Source organism: Triturus cristatus, chromosome 2_1 (genome assembly GCF_964204655.1).
Source record: "Triturus cristatus chromosome 2_1, aTriCri1.1, whole genome shotgun sequence".
Classification (NCBI taxonomy): Eukaryota; Metazoa; Chordata; class Amphibia; order Caudata; family Salamandridae; genus Triturus; species Triturus cristatus.
The window spans coordinates 928,968,329-928,995,185 of NC_140581.1; the positions used below are offsets into that span (position 1 = coordinate 928,968,329).

Below are 26,857 nucleotides of genomic sequence, written 5' to 3' on the forward strand. Positions count from 1 at the left end.
ATGCCACCTAGAGCCCTGGGGACCATGTGGCACCAGAGCAGGTGGGAAATCAGATATTCAGAAGGTGTGTTTCACTCACAGGCTAGTCACACCCCTAAGGTAGGCTACCTGAAGTTAACAGCCTAAGAAGGGTTTCACCATCTTGATATTTGGTGTAAGAGGGACTTCTGGATCAGGTTTATGCCCACTCCACAAAGGAAGTTAGCATATAGGGGCGTAGTAATCCTAGTGGTAGGTAGCCCATTGGCTACTACCATATACTCCCCATAAAGCCCCTAAATTGAGTTTTTAGGGGTCTCCCTGACACCAGGTCCTCAGATTCAACTTCCTGGGTAATGAAGAAGGACAAAGAAGAGATGACACCGCAAGAACCAAGGACCAGCACAGAAACGGGAGCCAGGCCATGCTGTGCAACTTACTCCTTCAAAATTGCAAAGACCTGGCTCATTCTGCAGCTGTGCATCCTCCCAAACACTTGGAGGGCTGCCCAGCACTTTGACAACCAGCTATCACCTCCCTTGGTGTGGAGGAGCCACCTCCCCTGCCTCTGCAGGTACCGACTGAATCTTCCCGGTTTACAATGTTGTTGGCCATCAGGCCCACCGAGGGAGCAGCACTTCGGGAGAAGGTGCTTGTGGAGCTAGGAGGTCATCCCCATCTCTCTGCCTAGTTTCAAAATGATCGAACTCTCCACAAGCCCCCTTGCAACAATACCCTAAGTACCAGGGCACTTGCACCAGCCAAGAAGTGTTCTTCGTCCAGCCCGGACACCACTGCCTTGGAAGCCATCCTGCATGTTGAGGGACTTCAGGACCGATGAGACCCACGACCAGAGTGGCCCTACTGTCTTGTTTTTTCCTCCTCTGCAGATCTACCAACAACAGTGAGCGCCTCAAATGCAAGTGGCCAGCCAGCCAGCCAAGCACCTTTGCACCCAAGCCTCCCAGCCTGAATTCACGACATCTGACTGCATCCCCTTGGCCTACGGGTCCCCACAACCTAAACCCCCCTTTGGGTTCTGCTGAACTTGTCCCCAAGTCCCCCATAGCAGCCTTTATTTTAAGTCTCCTTGACTTAACCGGTGTAGCTCTGGAGGCTACCATCCCGACCAGCACCTCTGCGCTGGGACACACCGGGGAAAGTAAAGTGAAACCGCTGGTTCGCTTTGGGCCTTGGCGCCCAGCACCTTAAGCCTCAAAGGGCACCTGTGAACTCAGACTACAAGTACTGTTTTGCTAAATATGCTTTCTTCCTCCCATTGGTTAACATTGTAGTGTTCGAGGATCTTGCCTCAAAACCATTATACGAGTTATTTTATTGTTTACTTCTAAAATCAAAATCTCCAAATGTACTAACATTATTCTAAAGATCTTGGTGTCGAAATTCATACACAAATCTACTTTGTTTTTATAAATTGGTCTCGGATTTCTTATTGAGTGTCCTACCAGTGTGTACAAAAAATGCTTAACACTCCCCTGTGATAAGCCTAAGATGCTCGACCACACTACCACAAATAGAGCACTTGGGATTATTAAAGTAAGCCCTGTAAACCAATAAGGGTTGTCTGGACATTTTGCATGCTGTGTCCTTACATTAGCATCACTACATAAAAAGCCAGCTGCCTACAAAGGGTAGGTTTTTATTCCCCCAGATGATAGGGAACATTGGAATGAAGACATGCAAGATGCCAGTGGGCTGTACAGTTTTTAATATACTGGCCTTGTTTCCCTGCCACTGAGAAAAATGCCTTGTTTCCCTTTAGTAATGGATAGGGTGGCAAAAGAAACAGACCTACCGTTTTTACCATGGAAGTAAAGACTAATTTTATGACATAATCACTCCAGTCTTGTCAAGCACCTACAGAACTTCTATTACCAATTAATGAGGCCCTCACACATACCCTTTCGGGCACTTGGGCAAAACCATGTTCGGGACCACCAGTTAATAGGCAGGACGCTCGCAGCCATTGGCCAGGAAACCCAATCTTCCTTATGTAACATCCAGTCACAGAGTTTGGTGGTTCAAGTGCCCACTGGGAAGGTGAATCCTAACGCCTTCCCTACCATCCCACCTGATCATGAGTCAAAACAAATAGAGACAATTGTTCAAACATATTTTCTCCTCTGCAAGCCTTGATCCGAGGGCAGTGAATGCCAGCTAGGCTGCTACTCCCATACACTTTAGGACACGGTGGCACAAGTATTAATGGCTGTTCCAGATGTGCAAGCATACCTAATGCAAATGCCTCTTTAGTGACAAAACAGATTTGGCCCTAAAATGGTGTAAAGAAGCCAGGGCAACCATTGCACGTTCCCTGAATGGTCTGTTCCCAGTAGCTAATTCCACCAGCAATGTTGTCCTCGGTGACTATGGTCGGGGCTTTCAGTTTCGCCAGTGCCAGACCCCTTCACCCGCTCAGCCCGATTTTCTGCCCTCTCATGGTCGAAGCAGCAGTTCAGGCAAACAACGCCCAAGAGAACGAGGACGATGTGTAGCTCAGTTTATCGTCCCTCCAGAATCCACAGCACCAAACTGCTTTGCTGTGTCCTTGGTGTAAGCAGACCTCTTGGCGGAGGTAGGATCCAATGTGATACTTCAACAAGAAGGACAGGTGGGGCGCTGTGTCCTGTGCCAGGAGGCTCTATGCCCCTGCCTAAACTGCCATGGAATTGCTCTTCTGGTGAACCATCTGGTGGGACATCTAAACGCTAAGGTGGACTAACTCAGCCGCAGACGCTGAGTGGATCAAGACTCACAGTTGCACCCAGAGGTGGTATACGGCGCCTTCCATCAGTGGGGTGCCCCATGGCTCAAACTTTCTTGCCAACACGCAGAACGATCCATGTCAGCCCTTTTATGTGTTGGATTTTCCAACTCAGCTCTCTCCTGGAGACACAGTCTGGCAAGAGTGGAGTTCATGATTTTTCTATGTTTCCCGCCATTGCCTCTCCTGCCCAGAGTTCTGAAGATCAGGAACGACTGGGTTCAAGTCATCCGTGAGGCACCAGATTGAGCCAGGAGAGTGTGGTAACTGAAACTTCGAACATGATTATCTGTCCTCTGAATAAGCTGTAGCTTTGGGAGTGTATTCTGGTCCAGCACAAGGGCAGGGTTCTGCACTTGGGCCTGCACAATTTGGAACCCCATGCTCATAGATTGAGCAATGGCAGTTAATCTCTTTCAACCATCCTTGCAAAGTCGTTGATATCATCCTAGCGCTCTCTACAAAATCAGAGAATGCCAGTTGTTGGGACACCTTTGTGGCTTGGTGCAGCACCCAATGGGCTGACCAATTACTTGCCAAGTTATCTGAAGTCTTGTGGTTTGTTTTGTCCATAGCCACATAGCCCAACTAAGGTCTTACTTTGGGTACCATTAAAGCCTATTTATCCGCTCTTTTGGCTTTTTTGAGGTTGCAGGATCAGCTTTCTTTAAGTCACATGTTGTGAAGAGATTTTTTTAAACAGTTGCAATACTTGTTACCACCAACACCCTTTGTGATGCCAAAGTGGGATCAAAACTTAATTCTTAGTTTTCGTGATGTCCAATCCTTTTGAGGCAACGCACAGTTGCACCTTAAGGCTTCTGATGTTGTAAACTGTCTTCCTCATCGCCATAATATAGGCATGGCGTGGGTGCAAGCTGCAGGCTCTTTCTGACAACCCACCTCTTACAACATTCTTTCCAGATAAGTTGGTGTTGAACATCCAAGCTTGCTTTCTACAAGGCAGGGTATTACCCAACCAACATTCTTTGCCCCATTTCATCTCTCAGGAGGAAGAGAGACTTGTTTCGACTCTAAAAGGGCACCAAGCTTTTATACAGATCATACCAAAGAACAACAGATGGACGATCAGCTCATTATAGGTTTCTCTGGAGCGAAGGAGGACAAGGAAGTGCAAAATTGGACCATCTACAGATGGACTGTTTTCTGCTTCAACATCTCTTATATAATGTGAATGAAGCAGCCCCCAGAAAGCTTACAGTCTCATTCCACTAGAGCCAAAGCTGCTACCATTGGTTTAACAAGTGTAGTTCCTGTTCAGGACATTTTTCAGGTGGCTACGTGGGTTTTGGTTCATATGTTCACAAAGCACTCCTGTCCTCACAGTCAGGACGGTTGAGAAGGGCTTTTTGCCTACTCTTTCCTGCAGGAATTTTTGGTATGAGCAAGTTCACAAACCCACCACTTAGGGAGTAACTGCCATGATATCCATTCACAAGGTGAGGAATCTGTGGTTAGAAATATCTATCAGAAGAACACATTACTTCCTTTGGTAACTATCCTTCTGGTGGATACTCTAACCACAGATTCCTCACCGACCCTCCCGCCTTCTCATTATGTGAACTGGACTCTTTTTTTTCATCTTAACAGGTCCCATCTTAGGATCTGCACACTGCAGAATCTGCCAGCTCTGCGACTGAGGGCGATTAGAGCCTAGAAAACATCTGACGTCGGTGTGCATGGGTGGTGCTTACAGTGGCTTGGCTTCTCAATTCCAGGGCTGAAGGAGATTGGTGTAGAGCCTCACGACACTACCTGCCGGCGCGCAAGAGTACTGCTTTAAAGTTTACCGGATCCAGTCTGACACCTGGGGAACAGTCACAAGGTGAGGAATCTGCATTAATTAAAGTGTCTACCAGAAAGATCATTACTGAAGGTAGATAAATTGTTCTTCTCCTTCTTTGGCTGACCAGAGGTTTTAATGCAGATAAAGGTTACTGTGAAGTGGATTAGAAGGTGGCCAGACCAACCTGCCGTGATGGGATCATCGGCTGTTAGGTAAGGAACTTTGGAAAAATCAGATCCAATGTGGAGCTCTTGCTGTGAGTGGGTTTCTGGCAATGTTGCAGGATGTCACTGAGAAAGAAGGTGTCCATTTGTTTGCTGTCCTTGGTCCCTCTATGAAAATTGAAGTCACCCAGGAAGATGATACTGTTGGAGCCAGTTAATTGGTATGTGATAAACTCCATGCATTTTTGACAAAAGTGTTAATTTCACCCTGAGAGTGATAAGAACAAGTTACTAACCTTCGGTAACGATGTATCTGTAAGAAACATTAGTTAGTTAGATTCCTCACCTTAGAATATCCCCAGGCGTCAGACTGGATCCGGAAGATTTTTCGTCAGCAATACCCCTTGCGCGTCGCTAGGCGTCGTCTGCGGCTCCGCGTCCGTCGTCGGCGTCGTGCGCCGGGATGACGTCGTCGGAGTACTTAGACGCCGCCCTCGCGCGCTGACGTCAGTTCTTGTACATAGCCTTCCGCGCCAGGAACGCAGAGCCATGCAAAGACCGACACTGGTGCCAAAAATAAAATCTAGGGGCCTGAAAGGACAACCTTAACCCTAGATGTCAGTTCGCAGAACGGGGAGGATGGGAGGGTCGGTGAGGAATCTAACTAACTAATGTTTCTTACAGATACATCGTTACCGAAGGTTAGTAACTTGTTCATCTGAAAGAAACACGTTAGTTAGATTCCTCACCTTAGAATAGATACCCAAGCAATACCATCCCCGGTGGTGGGTCTGCGAACCAAGATCACACCAGAAAGTCCTGGAGGACAGAACGGCCAAAGAAGCCATCCCTCCGGACTTGGCTGTCAAGGCAATAATGCCTGGCAAACGTGTGTAGCGAAGCCCACGTCGCCGCCTGACAGATGTCCTGCAAAGGGACTCCCCGTCCCAAGGCAGTAGTAGCCGCCGTGGCCCGAGTAGAATGGGCGCGCAGCCCAACAGGAGGGTCCTTTTTAGCCAAGGAATAGCAGATTTTGATACACAAAACGACCCACCGAGAGATGGTTCGTTTGTGCACAGCTTTCCCCTTCTTAGCGCCCACGTACCCAACAAAAAGCTGGTCGTCCACCCGGAACTGTTTTGTGCGGTCCAGATAGAAGGAGAGCGCACGTTTTGGGTCCAGACGGTGGAGCCTCTCTTCCTCTTTGGAAGGATGCGGAGGCGGAAAGAAGGTGGGCAAGGTGACAGACTGCCCAAGGTGAAATGGAGTCACCACTTTAGGAAGAAAGGAGGGACGAGGCCGAAGGACAACCTTGTCCGGATGAACAGATAGAAAAGGAGGCTTTGAAGATAAAGCCTGGAGCTCACTCACCCGTCTAGCCGAGGTGATGGCTACCAGAAAAGCAGTCTTTAGAGTTAGAAGACGAAGAGGGCAATTGTGAAGAGGCTCAAAGGGAGCGCACATCAGGAATGTCAAAACCAGATTCAAGTCCCACTGAGGCATTACAAAAGGGACAGGAGGGAACGTGTGTGTAATGCCTTTGAGAAAGCGTGTAACCACAGGGGACTTGAAAAGAGAAGGCTGATCAGGAAGCCGCAAGAAGGCGGAGATGGCAGCAAGATAACCTTTCAGGGTGCCCAGGGCAGAGCCCTGCCGGGCCAGAGAAAGAAGGAAGAGGAGAACCTCAGAAAGAGGGGCGGAAAGGGGATCCACAGCCTTTGCTGTGCACCATGCCACAAATTTGTTCCACCGGCAGGCGTATACCGACTTTGTGGAGGGACGCCTGGCTGCCAGAATGATATCACAGACTTCAGGAGGCAAGTCAAATGGCATCAACTGCCGCCGCTCAATCTCCACGCATGGAGGTGGAGGCTGGACAGGTTCGGGTGGAGGACCGTCCCCTGCTGCTGCGACAGAAGATCCTCCCGAAGGGGCAGACGTATCGGGGGATCGGTCAACAGACTGAGTAGCTCGGGATACCAGTATCTTCGTGCCCAATCCGGAGCCACCAAGATGACTTGGGCCCGGTCGTGCCTGATCTTCTTCAGCACTCTGGGCAGAAGTGGTATAGGCGGAAAGGCGTACAACAGACCGCAACTCCACTCGTGACGAAAAGCGTCGCCGAGCGAGTGCCGCCCTGGAAATTCCAACGCGCAGAACTGCTGACATTGCGCGTTCTCTTCGGTGGCGAATAGATCTAACCAAGGCTCTCCCCACTGCTGAAAGAGGCCTTGCACCACTTCGGAGTTCAGACGCCATTCGTGATCCATCATGCACCGGCGGCTGAGTTCGTCTGCTCTGGCGTTCAGAGAGCCCGCCAGATGTTGAACCACTAGGGTGACGCCCTGGTGTTCCAGCCATGTCCAGAGGCGCAGAGCCTCCTGACAAAGGGTCCACGACCCCACCCCGCCCTGTTTGTTGCAGTACCACATGGCGGTGGTGTTGTCCGTGAACACCTGCACGACACTTCCCCTGACAGAGGGAAGGAAGGCTTTCAGTGCAAGCCGGATCGCTCTCAACTCCAACAGGTTGATGTGGAGACGAGACTCCGCCGGAGACCAGAGGCCTCTGATCTCCGCCTCTCCCATATGGCCACCCCATCCCAAGAGGGACGCATCCGTCACTACGACATGCTCCGGTTGGGGAAGGGAGAGGCTCTTGCCCTTGACCCACTCGCGGTCCGTGAGCCACCACTGCAACTGCTGTGCAGTACCCTCCGAGATCAAGACATGGTCGGACAGGTTGCCGTGATGCTGGGCCCACTGAAACTTCAGGTCCCACTGCAGAGCCCGCATGCGCCGCCTGGCGTGATGCACTAGTAGGATGCAGGAGGCCATCAGCCCCAGAAGCCGCAACACTAACCTGACCGAAACCCGGGATAGAGGCCGAAAGATGGGAATCAGGGCCTGTATATCCCGGACCCGCTGTTCCGGTGGATGGACCCGGAACTGCGCCGAATCGAGAACCGCTCCGATGAAGAGGAGCTTCTGAGAGGGACTCAAGTGTGACTTCGGCACGTTGATGGAAAACCCCAGCAAATGCAGGAGATCCGCCGTAGTCTGGAGGTGGGAGACGACTGCCTGGGGCGAGCCCGCCTTCAACAACCAGTCGTCGAGATGGGGGAAGACTGGGACCCCAGATCTGCGCAGATGAGCTGCGACCACCGCCATCACTTTCGTGAACACCCGAGGGGCACTGGTGAGGCCGAAGGGGAGCACGGTAAACTGAAAGTGCTCTTGGCCCACCGTGAACCGCAGGTAACGCCGGTGGGCCGGCAGGACGGGGATATGGAAATATGCGTCCTGCAAGTCCAACGCTACCATCCAGTCTCCAGGGTCTAGGGCAGCTAAAACCTGAGCCAACGTTAGCATCTTGAACCTTTCCTTTCGGAGGAAGGCATTGACGTTCCGGAGGTCCAAGATAGGGCGCAGGCCCCCCTTGCCCTTCTTGGGAACCAGAAAGTAGTGGGAATAACAACCACGACCTACTTCTGGACTCGGAACGCGCTCGACGGCCCCCTTGGCCAAGAGAGCCGAAACTTCCTCGCGGAGAAGATCCAAATGATCCCCCGAGATACGGTGGTGCTGCGGTGGCATGGCTGGAGGGGTCGTCTCGAAGGGGAGGGAGTAGCCCCTTCGGACGATTTGCAGCACCCACCTGTCCGATGTTATGGACCGCCAGTGGAGCAGGTGATGGCGAACTCTGCCGCCCACTGGCGTGGTATGGGCCTGAAAGCTCGGACTAGGAAGGCTTTGAGGCGGATGCTGCCGGGGTGGATGTGGGCTGACCACGTCGGCCTCCATTTCCGCCACGGCGGAAGCCACGTCCACGACCGCGCGCAGGTTGGTTCTGCGGCTGGTGGCTTTGCGGACGTGAGGAGGCGCCCCTTCCTTGGCCACGAAAGGGGCGAAAAGCGGAGGTGTGCGCCCGCGGAGCCGAGAGGCCCAAGGACTTGGCCGTAGCCCGGGAGTCCTTAAAGCGGTTCAGCGCACTGTCCGCCTTCTCACCAAACAGGCGAGTGCCATCAAAGGGCATGTCCATGAGGGTGTTCTGGACATCCCCGGAAAATGACGTGGACCGCATCCAGGCGTGGCGGCGGAGCGCCACCGTGGTGGAAATCGCCCGACCTAGCGAGTCCGTGGTGTCAAGCCCACATCTTATGGCGTGCCGTGCTGCATCCCTCCCATCGGCCAGAGCCTGGGTAAGACGCGTCCGGACCTCCTCCGGACACAGGGGCAGCACGTCCTCCACCGTATCCCACAGGGAATGGGAATAACGGTCCAAGAGACAGGCGGTATTTAAAGACCGCAGGCCCAAACTAAGGGACGAGAACAGTTTCTTGCCAAACTGCTCGAGTCTCTTGGAATCCCGGTCCGGCGGAGCGGTCGGGAAGGAGGATTGGGAAGTAGAGGCCTGGATAACCAGACTCTCGGGGGTGGGGTGTTGGGACAGGAAGCTGGGGTCGCCCGGAGCAGGGCGGTGGCGCCTGGCAACGTTCCTATCCACAGGAGGAACTGTGGAGGGCTTGGACCAGGTGCCCTGCAGAACGTCAGTGAGGGCCTCGTTAAACGGCAGCAGAGGCTCAGTGGAGCTTGCTGAGGTTTGAAGCACCTCAGTGAGGATGTTGGTCCTCACAGCCACGGCAGGCAACTCGAGCCCAAGGGCCTCAGCCGCCTTGCGCAGCACCACAGAAAATGCTGCACCCTCCTCCGAAGCCACGGTCGGAGGAGAAGTGAATCCAGCGTCTGGCGAGGTGTCCAGCCCGCTGGCCTCCCCCAGTTCATCTGCCCAGTCCTGAGAAAGCTGTGACTGAACAGCCAGAGGGTCCTCGAACCCCTCCCAGTCGCCCCCTTCTTCCGATTCCTGATAAACAGGAGGAATGATCGGAACCGGACTGTAGAGATGGTAGGACTCTAGCGGCGTCGGATGCGGCGTCGGCGGACGCCGTGCCGGCGTCGGGTCCGGATGAGGGCTAAACTGGGGCGTCGGCGTCACAGGCGTCGGCGGCGCCGGTGACGGCGTCGGTGGTTCAGGCGTCGGCGCCGGTGGAGGAGTGACAAGGTCAACCGGCGTCGACTGGGGCCCAGGCATGGGCCCCGCGGGGACCTGCGGCGTCGAGACCGGAGTCGTCGCCGGGGCCGGAGCCGCCGGCACGCGAGGTCGCCCAGTCGAGCCCGCGGGGCCCGAAGGCGCGCCAGCGGGCGTCGACGGCGGGGCCAGGCTCCTCATGGCCGAGAGGAAGGCACTGATCTCCGCCGGCGCCGCGTCAGCCCCAGGGACCGGAAGGTATGGGGGCGGACGCGGCACCTGCGGCTCCGCCGGAGCCGCGGGGGTGGAACCACTTGGACCCTCGGCCGAGTCGCGCGACCGGCGAGGGGAGTCCGAAGAGCGATGTCGCCTCTTGGACTTCTTTGAGTGTTTGGACTTACCCGACGACTTGGAGCCCGACGATCGATGGTGGCGTCGGCTAGGGCTCCGCGAGCGATCCTTGGACCTCCTCCTGGACCGGGATCGCGCACGACGCGGAGCCGAGTGGCGAAGCTCGAGAAGCTTGCGGGACCGCTCCCGCCTAGCCTTCGAAGTCAGGGCCTGACAGTCGTTGCACGACTCCGCGTCGTGGTCGAGGCCTAAGCAGTAGAGGCACCGGCGGTGGTGATCGGTCACCGACATCAGTCGATGACAATCTTCACAAGCCTTGAACCCAGGCATCCTACCGGCACCAGATGTCGACAGACAAGGATCAAAAATGATCAAAAAGATTTAGTCAAAAAAGACTAAAAGGGGTAGCTCTCCCGGATCTGCGCTTACTGGCGCGGAAAAAAGAAGAACTGACGTCAGCGCGCGAGGGCGGCGTCTAAGTACTCCGACGACGTCATCCCGGCGCACGACGCCGACGACGGACGCGGAGCCGCAGACGACGCCTAGCGACGCGCAAGGGGTATTGCTGACGAAAAATCTTCCGGATCCAGTCTGACGCCTGGGGATATTCTAAGGTGAGGAATCTAACTAACGTGTTTCTTTCAGATATAACGATCACTGAGATGGGAAGCAGTGGAGAAGGATATTTCCTCCAGAGATATACACTTGAAGGCGTGATTACAATTCAAGAGAAGGAGCCTGCAGCTTACCGAGTTTTTCTAAATGACTTTTAAACCCTGACTGTGTATCTTCCTGATAGAGAAGCAAAGAATAGAGTAGAGTGAAGGTAGAAGAAGGTCCAGTATAGTGTTTGTGGCATTACTGAAATAGATTTCAATAAACATGATGTACAGGTTGAAACACCTGATCATTTTCAAAATATCAAGGCAGTATTTAGCTGCTGAACCGCAGTCATTAAGCATGCATTTGTGAGGGCAACTGGTGAATTTAGTCAGAGGGTGTCCAGGGGTGCATTGGGCACTTGGATAAGATTTAAGTGATTTTATGTGGTTATGTGATGTGGGTCAGGGAATCTGAAGTTCATGATGATGAGGGAAAATGGTAGGTAGCCATGGTCTTTGTTGTGTGGGTGCTTGTCGATGTATTTGGGATGTTTGTAGCTTTGGATTTGAGTGCACAGGTCTTTCTGGTCAAGGGAAGCATACATCCGATTGGGTCTAGGGAAGTGGTTGTCTCTGAAAATACTCAACCTTTGCATGCTTCTATTCAGAGAAGGTTGTTGATGCTGTTATAGGCAACATTTGTGGTTTGCAAGCAAATTGCTGAGCAGAGAGAAAGCTTGTGTTAGGGCAAAGATGTTCTTTGTCAGATGTGGTAAAGAGGACAGGAGTTCTGAGAAGGGGGCATTCAGAACCCAGGAGAGAGTAGGCGCTTGTGTTGAACTTTCGATTAAGGTCTTGAGCTAGACTTGTGATTCAGATGTACCAGTGGTAGGGAAAAAGAGGAAGGAAAAGGGAAGCATGTGAGGGGAGAAGGGTAAGGGATAATATATCAGGAGTGGGTAGTTGCCATCATGTAGGGGGTAGGCAAACTAGTGGGAGTGCTTGGATAGGGAGACTGGCTAGTTAATATAGAGTAGTTGGGAGACAGATGTCAGTGTAGGGGAGTTAAGTTGGCTGGTTAATTTGGGAGGGATGGGGATATTTGGGTATGTGGGGAAAGAGGACGGGAGGGGCAGGATTAACCTAGCAAATGGGATGTGATGTAAGATGAAAATGGAGTGGGGAGGAGGGAGAGGGGTTATGTGAAAAGTTGGCCTGATATATGATGTCACTGGTTCTAGTGTACACCCTGTATCAGTCCAAACAACCCTTATGGTGATTGGTTGTGAAGTCAACCTTATAGACCAGCTATCCTAGTGCTAGCATGGAAGAGAGCAGTCTTAGGCTAAACTCTGTATGGCATGTGAAGCCAGCTGTTATACCATCACAATCCCTTGAATACCAAATGAAAGGACACCACACCAGGTATATATAAAAGTAGAATGTATTTATTCTAACATATACCCTCAGCACTCTTTATGAGTTCAGAGGTCTAAGTACAAACAATTTCTTAAGTAGCATACGTTAAGTTACACAGGAAAATACAGTTAGGCCCGGGGGCCACGCAAACCATATACTAAGAAAGTGGTATAAGTACCACGTCACGAACAGGGAGTAGGACTAGGGCATCGCTGGGGCTGCACTACACTACCAAGAGTTAGGAAGTGGGAGGCACACGGGAAGCGTGTGCAGTGTGGAGACACACACGCGGGTTACATTAAAGTCAATAGGAATGTAGTAGTTAGAAATAGGGAGAATAAGGAATCTTCCAAAGTAACTAGGAGGAAGCAACTAAAGACTTAGACACTTGGATAGTCAATATCCACTGGAGCACCAGAGTACTCGCGTTACCTCACCCACAGGAGACGGGTGCATAGGTGTGAAGATGTGTCGGGTGTCGTCGCTGGATCCTATGGATGCCTGAAGAACAGATGCTGGCAGGCGGCCAGGAGGAAGATGTCCGGTGGACCCAAGGATGGATCTTAAAGGAAGAACACCTGCAAGCAGAGGGGACAAAGTCTGGGTCACTAGCCAGTGACCGGGTGGAACCAGGAAGGAACCAGGCGATGTCGTGCAGAACACAGGTGATGTCTTGAAGCTTGTCTCTGCAGCCACGTGGACCAGGAGGCGTCGAGGACGACCAGAACCAGGATGCGAGCTGTCCCACGAAGGATCTTGCTGATGGCGGAGTCGACGTCCCGATTGGAGTCAACAAGCCTTGGCAAAGGCAACCCACGCGGAAATCGAAATTCGCTTCAGGTGCAGACCAGGAAGGTCTGAGGTGCTTCTCTTTCACATGGAAGCAGGAGCCAGTCTGGAGGAGCCAAACGAGCGGTGGAAAATCAAGGGTTCATCGTCAATGAGGCTGCTAGCCAACGGGCCAGCAACCGGACAGACGCGTCGAGCAGGAAAATGCAGAAGGGCCCCACTCAGAACTCGTGGAGTGTGGAGGGCTGATCTTCGGTGCAGATGGTACTCGGGGTTGGGGCTTCTCAATCCCCAGAGCACAACTTCGAGGATGCCTCAGAAGCTGCGCTGGAAGCTACTCGCCAATTTTCCCAGGTAGCCGGTCCCACGTCTCTCGTCGCCTCCACGGATCTCAGCTCTGCTGTAGATGTGGATCAGGGTCGGAGAAGTCTGGAAATCAGGGCGCTGGTCGGGCTCTGCAGTCGGTTCCTCGTAGAACTTGGGCAAAGCAAATGGCAGGTCGCTTGGTGGTGCCTGCTTGCACAGGGTGGCCACTCCTTGGCCACAAGGGAGATTCTTCAGTCTTCTTGTCGTCGAATGTCCAGAGTTTTGTGTCTAGTTTCAGTTCAGGATAATCTAAAGTCCTCGGGACTCAGCTCCCCCTTTTGTACTGATCTGGGGGGCTGGACTACCTGCTAGATCCCTCCTATGGGTGGGACCAGGGAGGGGGGTGGTTACACCCCCTTCCCTTTGTCCAGCTTCGCGCTGGGTCTGGAGTGCCCCAGCACCGGTTTGAACGGGGCTATGCATGGGACAGCTTGTGTGCCCCAGGCAGTGTCTCATTTCTTTCATCCCTCCCTGCCCTAATACACTAAGTCCTGTCTGGGGTGGTGCTAGCACCTCCCAAGGCAGGAAACCTATTGTCCAAGCCTCCCTTGCTGGAAGGACTCCCAGCAGCAGGAGGTCAGACTTGTGTCTGTGGCAGCAGCATCCATTTTGTGATGCTGGGGCTCTGGTTAACTTTAACCGGGTAAGTAGGATTTTAACATGTCTTCTCCCTCTAGAAGGGGGGAATACTATCCTCATCGCCAGAAATGGTGTGTGGGTAGTATTCCAAAGTGTTAGACACCTTACACGACATGTTTTGATAAAGCCAAACCATAGTTACCATAACTGCGAGGATTATAAGGCACTTTAAGAGTATATGGTAGGCGAGATCATCGAACATCTATAAGGACATGGTTCCAAAAGCTGCAGACAGGCTCAGCTCATGCTAGAGCACCATCTCACATGTTACCAAGCACTCTACCTCCAGGATTGTTAAGGCCTGCCATAGGAGTGGCTTACAGGTTACCCATGTGTCTATATATAAGGTAGGTATAGGAATACTATACCTAAGCAAGGGGTGATTACACGACCTTGCCCCAGCTGAGTGATCAGCCAGTTGTGTCATGATGGGAGGCCAGCCAGGGGTGGCATAATACATGCTGCAGCCCCTGGTAGGCCTAGGGTACACCTATGCCCTGGGTACCTAAGGTACACTGTACAGGGACTCATAAGGTGATCCTTCCCAATTGGGTTATGTACCTAAAGTACATAGTATGAATTTAGAGAGAGAACAGCTGGGCTGTGGGTCCGATTAGCAGGCCCACAGCCACATCTAAGTCGAAAACCAGTAAAGCAAAAGCAAAAAGTGGGGGTGACCATAGGAAGCAGACCCTACTCTCCTACAGGTTAGACGAAAGGTTGGAGGAGCGAGGGTGACAATTTATTTTGATAAAGACAAGATGTTGAGGAAGTGGTGTTGAGGGGGTTGGGGGTAGATGAGTTCCAAAGAAAGGGGGTTGTTATTAGCGACAGACTGGGTGGAGAGTGAAGGAGTCAAGTGAAGTGGTTTGGCTAGTGGACTGCCTGGAGTAGGGGCAGAAGGCGATGTGAGCACAGTCTGTGGGGAACTGCCCGAATGGGGGTGGTCATGAGTCAGAGGAGAAATGTCTAGAAGTAGTAAAGAGATGGTCATTCATGGCCAAGGTTGTGTCATTTGCTTGGAACATGATTTTGCAATGGTTAAATATAGGAACTAAAAGGTTACCTTTTAAGCGGTGGGGTGGCACAAGTTACTTACCTTCGGTAACGATATATATCTGTAAGAAAGATTAGTTAGTTAGATTCCTTACCTTAGAATATCCCCAGGCGTCAGGCTGGACCCGGAAAGATTTTTCGTCAGCAATACCCTTGAGCGTCGGTAGCCATCGTCTGCGGCTCCGCGTCCGTCGTCGGCGTTGTGATCGCTGGAATGACGTCGTCGGAGTACTTGGACGCCGCCCTCGCGCGCTGTCAGTTCTGTACATAGCTTTCCGCGCCAGGAATGCAGAGCCATGCAAGAAACCGACACTGGTGCCATGTAACTAGGGCCCTGAAAGGGATGACCTTAACCCTAGATATCGGTTCGCAGAACGGGGAGGATGGGTGGGGCGGTAAGGAATCTAACTAACTAATGTTTCTTACAGATATATCGCTACCGAAGGTAAGTAACTTGTGCATCTGAAAGAAACACGTTAGTTAGATTCCTTACCTTAGAATGGATGCCCAGCAATACCAACCCCGGTGGTGGGTCTGCGAACCAAGATCACACCAGGAAGTCCTGGAGAACGGAACGGCCAAAGAAGCCGTCTCTCTGGACTTGGCTGTCCAGGCAGTAATGCTTGGCAAACGTGTGTAGCGAGGCCCACGTTGCTGCCTGACAGATGTCCTGCAGAGGGACTCCCCGTCCCAAGGCAGTAGTAGCCGCTGTGGCCCGAGTGGAATGGGCCCTTAGCCCCACAGGAGGATCCTTCTTAGCCAAGGAATACCAGGCCTTAATGCACAAAACGACCCACCGAGAGATGGTCAGCTTGTGCACTGCCCGCCCCTTCGTAGCCAACAAAGAGTTGGTCGTCCACCCGGAACTCTTTTGTGCGGTCCAGATAGAAGCAGAGCGCACATTTTGGGTCCAGATGGTGGAGCCTCTCTTCCTCTTTCGAGGGAGGCAGAAAGAAGGTGGGCAAGGTAATGGACTGCCCGATGTGAAAGGCAGTAACCACCTTAGGAAGAAAAGAAGGACGAGTCCTTAGAACAACCTTGTCCGGATGGACAGAAAGGAAAGGAGGTTTAGATGAAAGGGCCTGGAGCTCACTCACTCTTCTGGCAGAGGTGATGGCAACCAGGAAAGCAGTCTTGAGAGTCAGGAGAAGAAGAGGACAGTTATGAAGTGGCACAAAGGGAGCGCACATCAGGTAAGTTAACACCAGATTCAAGTCCCACTGAGGCATCACAAAGGGGACAAGAGGAAACATGTGAGTAATGCCTTTCAAGAATCTATTTACAACAGGGGACTTGAAAAGAGAAGGCTGATCAGGAAGCCTTAAGAAGGCAGAAACAGCTGAAAGATATCCCTTGATGGTGCCCAGAGCAGAGCCCTGCTGGGCCAGGGAAAGAAGAAAGAGTAGAACCTCAGCAAGAGGGGCGGAAAGGGGATCCACAGCCTTTGCTGTGCACCATGCCACAAATTTGTTCCACCTACCGGCGTATACCATTTGAGTGGAGGGACGCCTGGCTGCCAGAATGACATCACAGACTTTAGGAGGCAAGTCAAATGGCATCAACTGCCGCCGCTCAATCTCCACGCATGGAGGTGGAGGCTGGACAGGTTTGGGTGGAGGACCGTCCCCTGCTGCTGCGACAGAAGGTCCTCCTGAAGAGGCCGTCGAATCGGGGGATCGATTGACAGACTGAGTAGCTCGGGATACCAGTATCTTTGTGCCCAATCCGGAGCCACAAGAATGACTTGGGCCCGGTCGAGCCTGATCTTCTTCAGCACTCTGGGCAGAAGTGGTATAGGCGGAAAGGCGTTTAACAGACTGCAACTCCACTCGCGACAAAAAGAGTCTCTAAGAGTTGACATTGCACGTTCTCTTCGGTGGCGAATAGATCTAACCAAGGCTCTCCCCAGTGCCGAAAGAGGCCTTGCGCCACGTCCGAGTTCAGACCCCATTCGTGATCCATCATGCACCGGCGGCTGAGTTCGTCCGCTCTGGTGTTCAGAGAGCCCGACAGGTGTTGAACCACCAGGGTGATGCCCTGATGTTCCAGCCATGTCCAGAGGCGCAGAGCCTCCTGACAAAGGGTCCACGAACCCACCCCGCCCTGTTTGTTGCAATACCACATGGCAGTGGTGTTGTCCGTACTACACTTACCCGGACAGAGGGAAGGAATGCCTTCAGTGCAAGCCGGATCGCCCGCAGCTCCAACAGGTTGATATGAAGCCGGGACTCCGCCGGAGACCAGAGGCCTCTGATCTCCGCCTCTCCCTTGTGGCCCTCCCATCCCAGGAGGGACGCATCTGTCACAACTGTGTGCTCCGGTTGGGGTAGGGAGAGGGATCTGCCATTGACCCAATCGCGGTCCGTGAGCCACCACTGCAACTGTCTTGCAGTGCCTTCCGAGATCAGGACGTGGTAGGACAGGTGTGAGAAAGTGCCATCTTTCTTGCATGGTATGCCCACACTTTTTGCTGAATTGCTAAATGTACTTTGACTTAGTGTGCCCTGGACTCCTGCCAATCAGGTGCCCAGGGCCTAAGTTCCTTCCCTAAAACCTAAAACCCCCAATTGGAAAACCCTGGCCACATGTAAGTTCCTAGTAAATGGTATCCTAGGTACACAGGGCCTTGTGACCAGGGAAGGCCTCTAAGGGCTGCAGCCCTTGTTGTGCCACCCTTAGAGGCCCTGTACCCCAACACAACCACACTGCCCTTGCAGGCTGAGTGTCTGGGTACAAGGCAAAACAAAGAGTTGACATGGCGCAGATCCCTGTGTGCCATGCCCACAACCTACACTGCCCTGGCATACATCAGCCACCCCTCTAGCTGGGTGGCCTATGCCAGTGGTGTGGGCACAGGAGCATGAACCCTGTGCCCCTACAGTACCCAGGTCCATTCCTGGGCACTGTAAGTGCAGTGCTGCCATTTAAGAGTATATGGTGCTGAGAGCTCGTCAAACACGAACTCCACAGCACCATAATGACAACACTGAAGACTGAGAAGCTTGGTACCAAACTTCTCAGCACATTAAAACCGCACTGATGCCAGTGTGGGATTTAATGTACAAAGCACTACAGAGGGCATCTTAGAGATGCCCCCTGAAACCTAACCTACAAATCCACGTCTGGTCTGGGAGGCTGCCTAGGCTGCCACACAGCAGACATGTTGCTGGACCCCTGGGTGGAGAGCCCCCGCTCTCCTGGGCCTGCAACAATGCACATACTGGGTGAGGTGCTAGGTTTCCTCCCCAAGGATGGGCAGGAGGAAGCTTCATAGGCATGCCGCCTTTGTGAGCTTCTCCAGGCCACTTGCTGTACCCAGCAAACTGGCCCCCACCAGTTCTGACCCCCACTCTGGTGGGAAGACTGGCCTGAAGCCCCAAGTAAGGACAGGGGATGTGCCAGCCTGCCAACCCCACACCTCAGGTGGGGGAGGCGAGGTGAAGCACATCTCCGGGTGCTCGCCATCTTGAAGATGGGAAGCCCTGCCCAATCAGGACTAGGCTACTGCCCCCTCCCACAGGAGAGTGGCAGAATAGGGAGTGTACCCACCCAAGGGCAGGGACCCACTGGTCCCTGCCCTTTACCTACCTGTTAACCCCCTAAAGAACAAGTTACTTACCTTCAGTAACGATGTATCTGTAAGAAACATTAGTTAGTTAGATTCCTCACCTTAGAATATCCCCAGGCGTCAGACTGGATCCGGACGATTTTTCGTCAGCAATACCCCTTGCGCGTCGCTAGGCGTCGTCTGCGGCTCCGCGTCCGTCGTCGGCGTCGTGCGCCGGAATGACGTCGTCGGAGTACTTAGACGCCGCCCTCGCGCGCTGACATCAGTTCTTGTACATAGCTTTCCGCGCCAGGAACGCAGAGCCATGCAAAGACCGACACTGGTGCCAAAAATAAAATCTAGGGGCCTGAAAAGGATAACCTTAACCCTAGATGTCAGTTCGCAGAACGGGGAGGATGGGTGGGTCGGTGAGGAATCTAACTAACTAATGTTTCTTACAGATACATCGTTACCGAAGGTAAGTAACTTGTTCATCTGAAAGAAACACGTTAGTTAGATTCCTCACCTTAGAATAGATACCCAAGCAATACCATCCCCGGTGGTCTGCGAACCAAGATCACACCAGAAAGTCCTGGAGGACAGAACGGCCAAAGAAGCCATCCCTCCGGACTTGGCTGTCAAGGCAATAATGCCTGGCAAACGTGTGTAGCGAAGCCCACGTTGCCGCCTGATAGATGTCCTGCAAAGGGACACCACGTCCCAAAGCAGTAGTAGCCGCCGTGGCCCGAGTAGAATGGGCGCGCAGCCCAACAGGAGGGTCCTTTTTTGCCAAGGAATAACAAATTTTGATGCACAAAACGACCCACCGAGAGATGGTCAGTTTGTGCACAGCTTTTCCCTTCTTAGCACCCACGTATCCAACGAAAAGTTGGTCGTCCACCCGGAACTGCTTTGTGCGGTCCAGATAAAAGGAGAGCGCAGGTTTTGGGTCCAGACGGTGGAGCCTCTCTTCCTCTTTGGAAGGATGCGGAGGCGGAAAGAAGGTGGGCAAGGTGACAGACTGCCCAAGATGAAAGGGGGTCACCACTTTCGGTAGAAAGGAAGGACGAGGCCGAAAGACAACCTTGTCCGGATGAACAGAGAGAAAAGGAGGCGTTGATGATAAAGCCTGGAGCTCACTCACCCGTCTAGCCGAGGTGATGGCTACCAGAAAAGCAGTCTTAAGCGTCAGCAGACGAAGAGGACAATTATGAAGAGGCTCAAAGGGAGCGCACATTAGAAATGTGAGAACAAGATTCAAGTCCCACTGAGGCATTACAAAAAGGACAGGAGGGAACGTGTGAGTAATGCCTTTTAGAAAGCGTGTAACTACAGGGGACTTGAAAAGAGAAGGCTGATCAGGAAGCCGCAAGAAGGCAGAGATGGCAGCAAGATAACCTTTCAAGGTGCCCAGGGCAGAGCCCTGCCGGGCCAAAGAAAGAAGAAAGGGGAGAACCTCAGAAAGAGGGGCGGAAAGGGGATCCACAGCCTTTGCTGTGCACCATGCCACAAATTTGTTCCACCGGCAGGCGTATACCGTCTTTGTGGAGGGACGCCTGGCTGCCAGAATGATATCACAGACTTCAGGAGGCAAGTCAAATGGCATCAACTGCCGCCGCTCAATCTCCACGCATGGAGGTGGAGGCTGGACAGGTTCGGGTGGAGGACCGTCCCCTGCTGCTGCGACAGAAGATCCTCCCGAAGGTGCAGACGTATCGGAGGAGCGGTCAACATACTGAGTAGCTCGGGATACCAGTACCTTCGTGCCCAATCCGGAGCCAGCAAGATGACTTGGGCCCGGTCGTGCCTGATCTTCTTCAGCACTCTGGGCAGAAGTGGTATAGGCGGAAAGGCGTACAACAGACCGCAACTCCACTCGTGACGAAAAGCGTCGCCGAGCGAGTGCCGCCTTGGAAATTCCAACGCGCAGAACTGCTGACATTGCGCGTTCTCTTCGGTGGCGAAAAGATCTAACCAAGGCTCTCCCCACTGCTGAAAGAGACCTTGCGCCACTTCGGAGTTCAGACGCCATTCGTGATCCATCATGCACCGGCGGCTGAGTTCGTCTGCTCTGGCGTTCAGAGAGCCCGCCAGATGTTTAACCACTAGGGTGACGCCCTGGTGTTCCAGCCACGTCCAGAGGCGCAGAGCCTCCTGACAAAGGGTCCACGACCCCACCCCGCCCTGTTTGTTGCAATACCACATGGCGGTGGTGTTGTCCGTGAACACCTGCACGACACTTCCCCTGACAGAGGGAAGGATGGCTTTCAGTGCAAGTCGGATCGCTCCCAACTCCAACAGGTTGATGTGGAGGCGAGACTCCGCCGGAGACCAGAGGCCTCTGATCTCCGCCTCTCCCATATGGCCACCCCATCCCAGGAGGGACGCATCCGTCACTACGACATGCTCCGGTTGGGGAAGGGAGAGGCTCTTGCCCGTGACCCAATCGCGGTCCGTGAGCCACCACCGCAACTGCTGTGCAGTGCCCTCCGAGATCAAGACATGGTCGGACAGGTTGCCGTGATGCTGGGCCCACTGAAACTTCAGGTTCCACTGCAGATCCCGCATGCGCCGCCTGGCGTGATGCACTAGTAGGATGCAGGAGGCCATCAGCCCCAGAAGCCGCAACACTAGCCTGACCGAAACCCAGGATAGAGGCCGAAAGATGGGAATCAGGGCCTGAATATCCCGGACCCGCTGTTCCGGCGGATAGACCCGGAACTGCGCCGAATCGAGAACCGCTCCGATGAAGAGGAGCTTCTGAGAGGGACTCAGGTGTGACTTCGGCACGTTGATGGAAAACCCCAGCAAATGCAGGAGATCCGCCGTAGTCTGGAGGTGGGAGCCGACTGCCTGGGGCGAGCCCGCCTTCAACAACCAGTCGTCGAGATAGGGGAAGACTGGAACCCCTGATCTGCGCAGATGAGCTGCGACCACCGCCATCACTTTCGTGAACACCCGAGGGGCACTGGTAAGGCCGAAGGGGAGCATGGTAAACTGAAAGTGCTCTTGACCCACCGTGAACCGCAGGTAACGCCGGTGGGCCGGCAGGACGGGGATGTGGAAATATGCGTCCTGCAAGTCCAACGCTACCATCCAGTCTCCCGGGTCTAGGGCAGCTAGAACCTGAGCCAAAGTTAACATCTTGAACCTTTCCTTCCGGAGGTCCAAGATAGGTCCAAGATAGGGCGTAGGCCCCCTTTGCCCTTCTTGGGAACCAGAAAGAAGTGGGAATAACAACTACGACCTACTTCTGGGCTCGGAACGCGCTCGACGGCCCCCTTGGCCAAGAGGGCCGAAACTTCCTCGTGGAGAAGATTCAAATGATCCCCCGAGATACGGTGGTGCTGCGGTGGCATGGCTGGAGGGGTCGTCTTGAAGGGGAGGGAGTAGCCCCTTCGGACGATTTGCAGCACCCACCTGTCCGATGTGATGGACCGCCAGTGGAGCAGGTGATGGCGAACTCTGCCGCCCACTGGCGTGGAATGGGCCTGAAAGCTCGGACTAGGAAGGCTTTGAGGCGGATGCTGCCGGGGTGGATGTGGGCTGACTGCGTCGTCCTCCAGAACCGCCTCGGCGGAAACCACGTCCGCGACCACGCGCAGGTTGGTTCTGCGGCTGGTGGCTAGGCGGACGTGAGGAGGCACGCCTTCCTTGGCCACGAAAGGGGCGAAAGGCGGAAGTTTGCGACCGCGGGGCCGAGAGGCCCAAGGACTTGGCCGTAGCCCGGGAGTCCTTAAAGTGATTCAGCGCACTGTCCGCTTTCTCACCAAAAAGGCGAGTGCCATCGAAGGGCATGTCCATGAGAGTGCTCTGGACATCTCCCGAAAAGGACGTGGACCACAGCCAGGCGTGACGTCTAAGCGCCACCGTAGTAGAAATCGCCCTACCCAGCGAGTCCGTAGTGTCAAGCCCACATCTGATAGCATGTCGCGCTGCATCCCTCCCATCGGCCAGAGCCTGGGTAAGTCGTGTCCGGACCTCCTCCGGACACAGGAGCAGCACGTCCTCCACCGTATCCCACAGAGAGTGGGAATAACGGTCCAAAAGACAGGCGGTGTTCAAGGACCGCAGGCCCAAACTAAGGGAGGAGAACAACTTTTTGCCAAACTGTTCCAGTCTCTTGGAATCCCGGTCCGGCGGAGCGGTCGGGAAGGAGGATTGGGAGGTAGAGGCCTGGATAACCAGGCTCTCGGGGGTAGGGTGTTGGGACAGAAAACTGGGGTCGCCCGGAGCAGGGCGGTGGCGCCTGGCGACGTTCCTGTCCACAGGAGGAACTGTGGAGGGCTTGGACCAGGTGCCCTGCAGAACGTCAATGAGGGCCTCATTGAAATGCAGCAGAGGCTCAGTGGAGCTTGCTGCAGACTGAAGCACCTCAGTGAGAACGTTAGTTCTCACAGCCATGGCAGGCAGCTCGAGCCCAAGGGCTGCGGCCGCCTTGCGCAGCACCACAGAGAAAGCTGCACCCTCCTCCGAAGCCACAGGCGGAGGAGAGATGAATCCAGTGTCTGGTGAGGTATCCAGACCACTGGCCTCCACCAGTTCATCTGCCCAGTCCTGTGACAGCTGAGCCTGAACGGCCATAGGGACCTCGGACCCCTCCCATTCGCCCCCGTCATCCGATTCCTGGTAAACAGGAGGAAGGATCGGAGCCGGACGATAGACATAATGTGTCTCCAACGGCGCCGTACGCAGCGTCCATCGACGCCGTAACGGCGCCGGGTCCGGAGCGGGGCTGAACTGGGGCACGACGCCGAGCGGAGCCGGCGTCGGAGGTGGATCCGGTGTCGACGCCGGCGGAGGAGGCGTGACGAGGTCGACCGGCGTCGGCAGGGACGGGTCCCTCGTGCACTTGCGGCGTCGAGGCCGGAGCCGCCGGCATGCAAGGTTGTCCAGTCGGGTCCGCGGGGCCCGAAGGCGCACCAGCGGGCGCCGACGGCAGAGCCAGGTTCCTCATGGCCGAGAGGAAGGCACTGACTTCCGCCGGCGTCGCGTCAGTCCCAGGGACCGGCGGGTATGGGGACCTGCGCGGCGCCTGCGGCTCTGCTGGAGCCGTGGGGGTGGAACCACCCTGACCCTCGGCCGAGTCGCGCGACCGGCGAGGGGAGTCCGAAGAGCGGTGTCGCCTCTTGGACTTCTTGGAGTGCTTCGACTTACCCGAAGACTTGGAGCCAGACGATCGATGATGACGTCGGCTGCGGCTCCGCGACCGATCCTTGGACCTCCTCCTGGACCGGGATCGAGAGGGGCGCGGAGCCGAGTGGCGAAGCTCGAGAAGCTTACGGGACTGCTCCCGTCTAGCCTTCGAGGTCAGGGCCTTGCAGTCCGAACACGACTCCGCGTCGTGGCCCAAACAGTAAAGGCACCGGCGGTGATGATCCGTAACCGACATCAAGCGGTTGCAGTCAGCACAGGCTTTAAAACCAGGCATCCTACCGGAGTCGAGACAAGATCAAAAAGGATCAAATAACTTAGTCAAAAAAGACTAAAAGGGGTAGCTCTCCCAGATCTGCGCTTACTGGCGCGGAAAAAAGAAGAACTGACGTCAGCGCGCGAGGGCGGCGTCTAAGTACTCAGACGACGTCATTCCGGCGCATGACGCCGACGATGGACGCGGAGCCGCAGACGACGCCTAGCGACGCGCAAGGGGTATTGCTGACGAAAAATCTTCCGGATCCAGTCTGACGCCTGGGGATATTCTAAGGTGAGGAATCTAACTAACGTGTTTCTTTCAGATCTGTTGTTGCACCCTCAGCGGCACTAGGGCGGCCGGGTGCAGAGTGTTGAGGCCCTATGTTATCCAATGGGGGATAGAGGGCCTCTGGTTGGTGGCTGCTGGCAAGCAGGCCACTGGGTTGTGGGAGCAAAATTCCTGGGGTTAAGGTCAGGGCAAATGGGGAAACAAAGTAGCACAAAAGGTGCACCCTCAGTGGCACTGAGGCGGCCGGGTGCAGAGTGCTGTTTCGATGTTGGGTGCCCTGTTGCTTTCTATGGAGAACCTCCAGTTAGCAAAAGCACTGCAGGCATGGAGACGAAGGACGTCTGGGTGCGACCATCACTTGGATAGGTAAGTTGGGAAGTTAAGGGTTGGTTATGCACAGTCGGTTTGGGCACACAAGGCCGTGGGGCGTCGGGTGCAGGGGTGCCTTTTGGGGTCAGATCTTCTTACCAGTTCCTGATCGCGGTTAGGGGGGCCTTCTGGATTTAGGCTGCAGGCATCAGCTTGAGGCAGGTCAGGGGTCGCTGGATCTCGGGTCAGGATCGCCGGGGTGACCTCCTTGTGGTGTTTTTCTGCTCGAGCTCAGGCTGGGTTCTGCAGGTGCAGAGTGGGCTGGATTTGCGGTCTCTGGCTGCTGCCAGAGGTTGCAGTTGATCAAATCCGGTGTTCACGGGAGAAGCAGTCTTTAGAAGTGAAGGCAGGCAGGTCCTCTGGGGTTTATGAGGTTGCTGGCTGCAGGACACACTGGGATTTTGCCGGAGCAGGTTCGAGGGGAGACAGGCCAGTAGGGCTGGGGCCAAGTCAGTGGGCGTCTTCCTCTTGTTAGCTGGCTGCACGGCTGTTCGGTCCTTCTTCATTTCTTCTTGTTGTCAGGCTGGATCTGAGGAAGCAAGGTTCAGGGTGCCCCTAAATACTAGTTTTAGGGGCGTTACAGGTAGGTAAAGGGCAGAGACCAATGGGTCCTTTCCTTGGTGTGGGTACACCCCGTATTGTGCCACCCTCCAGTGGGAGGGGGGCAGGAGCATGTCCCTGGTTGGTTGGGTCCCCCCATCCTCAAAATGGAGGGGACTCAGAGTTGTGCTTCACCTCGCCTCCCCCACCTGAGGGGTGGAGTTGGCAGAGGTGGGCACACCTCATTCCCTCACTTGTTTCTCCTTCCGGCTCTTCCGCCCAAAGTGGGGGGTAGAACCATTGGAGACCAGTTGCTGAAAGCAGCAAATGGTCAGGGGAGGCTCACAAAGGAGGCATGCCTTTGAAGCTTGCCCATCCTGGGGGAGGAGACTTGGCACCTCGTCCCAGGATGGTCATTGTTTCAGGCCCCAGAGAGCAGCAGGCTCTCGACCCAGGGGTCAAGAAATATGTCTGGTGGTGGCAGCTGAAAGCAGCCACTCAGACTGGACATTAGTGGTGGGTTCGTTTTCAGGGGGCATTTCTGAGATGCCCTCTGTGTGCATTTTTCATCAAATCCCACACTGGCATCAGTGTGGGTTTAATGTGCTGAGAAGTTTGATACCAAACTTCTCCGTTTTCAGTGTAGCCATTACGGTGCTGTGGAGTTCGTAATGACAAGCTCCCAGCACCCTATACTCTTAATGGCAGCACTGCACTTACTATGTCTAAGAATGGACTTAGACACGGTAGGGGTACAGGGCTCGTGCACCTGTACCCTCAACACTGGCATAGGGCACCCAGCTAGAGGGGTGATTGATCTATGCCAGGGCAATAGGTTGTAGGCATGGCACTAAGGGATGTGTGCAATGTCGACTCTTTACTTTGTTCTGCACCAAAACACGCAGCCTGCAAAGGCAGTGTGTGTGTGTAAAGGTACAGGGCCTCTAAGGGTGCCACAATAAGTGTTGCAGCCCTTAGAGGTCTTCCCTGGTCACAGTGCCCTGGGTACCTGTGGTACCATTTACCAGGGGCGGACCTCTGGCCAGAGATGCCAATTGGGTTCGTTTTGGGGAAAGAACACATGTCCTGGGCACCTGGTTGGCAGGGACCCAGGGCACACCAAGAAAAAGTGCTTCAGTAGTCTTGCAAAAAGTGGGGGGGGGACTGCAACAGAAACCCACTTTCCTACACAGTAACACATTTCTGGTTCTTGAAGTTCATGCAGAGTTTGAAACCCTAGGTTTTCATTAAGAAGTACTGATTTAAATTTTAAGATAGCATAAACATACAAATAATCTATGTATAAAAGACGCTGAGATGTTTATAAAGTAGGTAAACATGGATTTAATATAGTTACATTTACTAATGCAAACATTACCTGTATTCTGTACACTTGCAATCTAATGGACTTCTGATGTTCTGATGCACTGTATTCCACTTTCAAAGCTGGCAAGTAATTTCGCCTTATAGGAGTGTCAGTCTGTATAATTTTCATATCCATATTATTGGGGGTAAAACAAGCCTTAAACAAAAAAAAATGATAAACTTCTTTAAGACTACATGTTCATCCCAATCCAGCTAATGCAAAAATAATACAGATTTTACATAAAAACAGCAAGCTCTTACCTGGAAAAGTACTTCACACCGGCATGCAGTAGAACACACTTTAAGAAGAGTCTTATGAAGACACCTCATTAACAGGCTTAACAGGCTTT

General features: G+C 53.8%; 1 protein-coding gene across 3 annotated transcripts in view; it reads right to left on the bottom strand.

Annotated features, from left to right (window-relative positions):
- VPS13A (vacuolar protein sorting 13 homolog A) overlaps positions 1-26,857 on the bottom strand; it is a 2,314,464-nt gene that overhangs the window by 629,616 nt on the left and 1,657,991 nt on the right. For all 3 annotated transcript variants that reach the window (XM_085633365.1, XM_085633382.1, XM_085633374.1), the window contains one exon: positions 26,521-26,664. In XM_085633365.1, coding sequence (XP_085489491.1) covers positions 26,521-26,664 — 144 coding nt within the window. The remainder of the gene's footprint in view (positions 1-26,520; positions 26,665-26,857) is intronic.